This window comes from Limulus polyphemus, unplaced genomic scaffold (genome assembly GCF_000517525.1).
Source record: "Limulus polyphemus unplaced genomic scaffold, Limulus_polyphemus-2.1.2 Scaffold2751, whole genome shotgun sequence".
Taxonomy (NCBI): Eukaryota; Metazoa; Arthropoda; class Merostomata; order Xiphosura; family Limulidae; genus Limulus; species Limulus polyphemus.
Genome location: NW_013668361.1, coordinates 45,293 through 51,029, shown reverse-complemented (window position 1 = coordinate 51,029; position 5,737 = coordinate 45,293). Strand labels below are relative to the sequence as shown.

Genomic DNA, 5,737 nt, shown 5'->3' with positions numbered 1-5,737 from the left:
ATCTTTTGTATATAATTTTTCTTGTTACATATTTCAACCATTCACCACTCTGGTGCTCATTACACCCCTTATTTGTCAACAGGGGCAGTATCTAAGTTTCTAGTGTGTCAATGCTGTCTTTTCAGGTACATAAAGTTTTTGGTTGAAGTTTGTTTATTACAAATTTTAAGGAGTAGTTTATTTATTTTCACTAAGTTAAGTTCAATTACAAAGTTTTGTTTAACTTCTTGTTTTTGGCTTACCTTTGAAATTATAATTTTTAACTCTCTGAATATGGATTTGGAGATTTTGACCAAACTTGTAACCATGAAACTATAGCAGTGAATGTACTAAGTGTTCCTTCCCAAAATTTGGCAAGTTTATAGTAAACATTACATGTTGTTCTGCACAAATAATCAGATTGTTTAATGAAGTATTTTTAACCATTTTTTTGTGAATTAATGAAGTCTTTACCGAGTCAGTCTGAAAAGTGATTTTCATGCTAAGAATAAAAATACTTCTTTTCATCTTACGATTTAACCCTCTTACTAAGAGTGGCCAAAGTGACTTAAATATTGACCCCAAATTGACCTTGAGTTTCCATACTACAACTTTTAATATGTTTTGTATATCTTCATTAAATTTTGTAAGCTTTCAGTAAGCATTACAATTCTTTTGTAGACAAAAAATTAAATTTTTAATGAAGCATTTCTACTAAAAGTTTCTCTATGAATATATGGAGTGTTGAATTGCTACAAATGCAATGTGATTTTCATGCTAAGATTAAAAATACTATTCTTCATCTGAAAATTGTCAAATTTCATTTGTATAATCTCTAAAACCTCTTTAAGTAAATTTCAGAAGTATTTTTCAGTAAAACTTTATACTTTATTTGTTATTTTCTATACCCTAACTCTATAAATATTTGGCCAATTTGACCAATCTTGTAACCACCATACAAAAGTATGAAATAAATCTAAATTACCCCTTTTTTATTCTAAAATGACTTAAAATTGTAACAGGAAATTAGACTTGTTTGCACTAAATAGCTTAAATTTAGTAACAGTTTACATCTGTTTAAATTTAAATTTATTGTTTTATTGTCCTTTGAACTCTGTCGAACTAATAATCACACCACACAAGTTGTAAGTCACTCAGAAAGTTTAGCTCACATTACCCTATCAAATAATGTAAGCAAAAGCTACTAAGCAAGCATACCTCATGATAAATTTTTATTATTATTATATCTATTTATCTTACCTAATCTAACCTTATCTAATTTAAAAAGTTTCAAATGTTAGTTACTTTTAGAATAATAAATAAACATGAAAAGCAAGAAATATAATATTTACATGGGTCTTCTTTTTCTACTGTTGACTATTGATGAAACATAACCTTTTTTTTTAAAACTAATAGTACTACTGCACTAAATACTTTTTTATTTAATGAAATAATGCACCTAAGAACACAGAATAATAACATGTAAAAAGCAAACAATATTCTGTAAATACCATATTTCTGGCTTTCTAACTATGCGATAAGAGCGGTTACAAATTCAGCTAAGCTCATTGGTGTGTTTCCCATGGGAATAAAGTTTGAACTGGAAGCAAAATAGACAATTCTCTGTACAGAAAACAACATAGTATAATATGTCATTTAATAGATTAAAACTTTGGCTTTCTGCTAGTTATACATAATATAGTAATAAACATCAAAGAGAACTATTAGAAATTTGTGAACAAGAGAATGTAACAGGTGAGTGTGGGGGGAGGAGTCTGATTTTATAGCTTATGGCTCTGTAACCAATACAAATTGAAGTCTATAAATATTATGCTTTGCCTGAGTAATAACAATATTATAATAAGTAATTTATGTTAAATTCTGTACTTCTTTGAGGAGTTGTAAATAAATTAGAAGGAAAACCTAGAGAGCGAATGTCAATTCCCATACTAGTAGAAATTGGGGATTTTTTTTTATATTGCCTTATAAGATTAAGAACTTAAAACTTGTTTAATATTAAAATTTGGATTATTAGCTACATTTTAATGGCAAGTTTATTCTAAAATTTGGATAATAAAGTAGTTTAATTAAATTTTGAATGGCACTCAGTAAAAACTTGTGACATGCACAGAAAAGGATGCCCGTATGGAAAGAGTAAATCTTAATGGAAACTCTAAAACCTACATAATGGAAGAAAAAAAATCTAAAAAAACGGAATTTAGAGCATAGAGGTTATATGACATAGGGAAGTGAAGAATTTGAATTCATTTAATTATTTCCTTTCAAAATTAAGAAATGAAAACTTTGATAATATAAAATATGTTTAATGCAAAATTTATTGGCATACATAGCTAATCAAGTAGTTTAATTAACTTTTGAATGTGACTACAAAAATGTTATGACATGCACATTTTGATCGACCCCCCACTTGTATCCAGAGCATTAACTCGAATTGATTCATCTGATTTGGCTGTAAGTACTTGTTATTCTAGTAAAAAATTTTAAACTGTTCAAAATACTAACTACTATAGTAACTAATATCTTTATAAATAGAAAATATAGCTCTAAGGTTCCTACTTACACTGAGGATGCGGTCTCCCACCTGTAAACCACCCTGTTCAGCAGGTCCACCCTCAGTTACCCGAGAGACAAAAATGCTCTAAAAAACAAAACAATTCAATAGAATACAAAATGTTTACATTAAACTACAAGGGAATTATAAGTAATAAATTATGAAACCCTTAGTGTTAACTAAATGCAAAAATAGCAACTTAATGGTAAACACAGTTATTAATATACACATAGACTTTAAATTGTATAGAATTTTTAATCATATATTTTGTTTTAACTTTATACAATAAATAATTGTTCATTTTTAAATGTTGAAATTCTTACTTGTTTAATGAAATCCATGCACAAGAACAGTTATAGAATATATTATGTATTTTTTCCTTTTACTGTCTGGAGTTTTAAAGACCTAAGTTACAGATGATTTTTTAAAATATTGCCTTATAAAATTAAGAACTCAAAACTTGTATATTATTAAAATATGGATTATTAGCTATAATGTTATGCTATTCTAATTGGTACAACATAAACTAAAAATATTCTAATTAAATTTTGAAAGTAAGGTCACTAAAACCTTGTGACATGCACAGTAAGAGATGCCCATGTAGAAAGAGTTAATGAATTTCTTTTCTTCTATTGTTATCCCTAATGTTCCTTGAATTTTTGATTATGGTAAAAGAGAACTGCAAGGCTGTTGTCTAGATAATTCATGCCACCCACCTCATCATCACCTTTGTATGGTGTTGAGCCCTTTCCTCCAGCTATACTGAGACCTAAACCTGCTTGTGTCCTATGTAAATTGATTGTGAGTTTTTCCTGGACCATGTTGATAGGGTCTGAAGAATCTGATATTATCACTGTTTGTGTAGCTGTAAACAGATAAACAAATTTTACAATATCATGCCCAGACAAAAATGCATGATGAAAAGTATCTCACACAGTAACTAACAACTTTAACCCTTTCACAACAGGCTTGATTTAATATACACAAGTTCATATACACATTTGCACACGTTACGTTTCTATAATATAACTTTTAATTCAGTACGTGCATCTTCACAAAATTCGATATACCTTTAGTAAACATTAAAAATATTTTTTTACACAAAAAATCAAATGTTTTAATGAAGTATTTTTACTAAAGATTTGTTTGTGAATATATCAAGTCTGTTTCATTACTAATCCAAGTGGAAGTGATTTTCATGTCATGATTAAAAATAATATTCTTCATCCCAAAAATATCAAATTTCTTTTGTGTAATCTTTAAAACTTCCAAAATACAATTCAAACATTTGTTTTCAGTAAAACTACATCTTATCAGTTATTTAATGATATACTTGAGTCTTCAGCCTGTAGACAAATCCCGAAAGTATAATGAAAAGACAAGTTGTAAAATTAGAAATAAAAGGAGCAGCTGTGCCTTTTTTTCGTTCTTATTATTGGTCACGAAGTTTCAAAGTATTTCTCTTATGAGTTTGAACTGCTAAACATTTTACATTTATTTTCTGTGTTTATTTTACTGTCAATGGCTAAAGCAGAACTCCACTGAAAATAAACCAATAAATTGTCGCTTGTGTCAGTAGACTGTTTACACGACACCACCATAATATGGTACTCCTGAAAGCAACAAAGCACACGTGAAAGATAGTCGACTCAACCCCTGCTCTGAGAACAAGATGTCTGATGTATCAGGTTATATGTGCTAAAATGTTTTCTTGGAAAATTCAGAGTGATCACAATGCACTTAGAATCAGTAAAAAAGTGTATGGCGACAACAGGATGTGTAATTTATCGGCTTATGTATGTATCCTACAGTGTTCATAACAAGACTTTTAGAGAGTAACAACACTATACTTTGAACCTGTCAAAACATTTATTATATGGTTTGGTGCTGATACAATAAACATTGCAATTCTTTGAATATTAGTAATCCTTTTGAGTTGTTTGAAATTTAGTGGTACAGGTGTACAAAGATGTTATTGGAGCACATGTTTATAAAATCCTATTTCCCTTTTCAGCACTTATTCATCAACCAATAAAAACTTTAGTTTCAGTAATACTTATCAAACTCATTTAGTTTCTCAAGCCTTATAACTCTTGTCTTCGTTGGAAAACATTCTTACTTTTGCAGCTAAAGTGTAGTTTAGAAGTTCTTTTACAGTTGTGAAACATCTTGAGTTGTTACTGACCCTTACCTTGAAGTAAGTAATAATCATATTTAATATATATATAAATTTTATTTATTTTTCTCAAAACATGAACAATAAATGAATATTACATAGAAAAACAATTATTTCTAGTACTTACGATAAATTATGGTTGGTTGGAAAAAATTTTGCCCTCATGTGCCTTTAGTGCTAAGACTCGTTTATTTTTTCGAGTAGAGGGTGAAGAATATACATTTTAGAAAGAAAAAACATTAATCTACTAGTACACCCAAATCATCTGTAACTAGCTTGGGTTTATAAATAAAGTATAAATGTGTTAAAACATTTATTTATCTCTCTTCAGAACAACAACTTGGTCATCACCATTCAACACTCTTGGCAAAATCGTTATTTTTCTCTTCCAAGCTCTTTACAAACAACTGTCAGAATCACATAAAGCAAAACTTGTCCTTTCTATTGGTTATAAACAGACACGTAAGATAAGTAGGTGGAACTAAACAAGAGGTTTGGAAAGAACGGAGTAGGAGCCATTCTAGTTGATTTGCTAGATCCATTCATTTCTCAGCAAAGTGGTGGGAGGTTCTAAATTTGTATTCTAGCTTACCAGTATCTAAAATTCATGTTTCTAATTTGTTAATCATTTGTAGACGTATATAGTGGGTGTAAAAAATATAAACTGAGCAACAAGACAAGAGGAGGTGCTACAAGTCAATATTTAGCATTATTTTATTTATATTTTCTTTTGAATTAGGAAATTAAAATATACATAATATTAAAATTTGAAATACAAGCAATGTTTTGATGCCAATTTCATTGTTATACTAGACCACCGTGACCCATTGGGTCACCCACTAATCAGAAGTTATGAAGAATTCAAGCTAATTTCAATATTGCACCAAAATGAAGGTTTATTTTGAGATAATTTAATTAAATATTTCAATCCATTAGTGTTATTCATAATTCAAGAAAAGATATTTGATTCTATTAGCTCGTCCCCATAGTTACTATTTGCAAATAGTCAG

At 29.0% G+C, this 5,737-nt stretch overlaps 1 protein-coding gene across 1 annotated transcript in view; it reads right to left on the bottom strand.

Moving 5' to 3' along the window:
* Window positions 1-5,737, bottom strand: part of LOC106467814 (protein scribble homolog) — a 96,061-nt gene that overhangs the window by 45,795 nt on the left and 44,529 nt on the right. The window contains exons 17-18 of the mRNA XM_022396009.1: window positions 3,268-3,416; window positions 2,561-2,638 (exon numbers count right to left, since the gene is read on the bottom strand). Of these exons, the coding sequence (XP_022251717.1) occupies window positions 2,561-2,638; window positions 3,268-3,416 (227 nt within the window). The remainder of the gene's footprint in view (window positions 1-2,560; window positions 2,639-3,267; window positions 3,417-5,737) is intronic.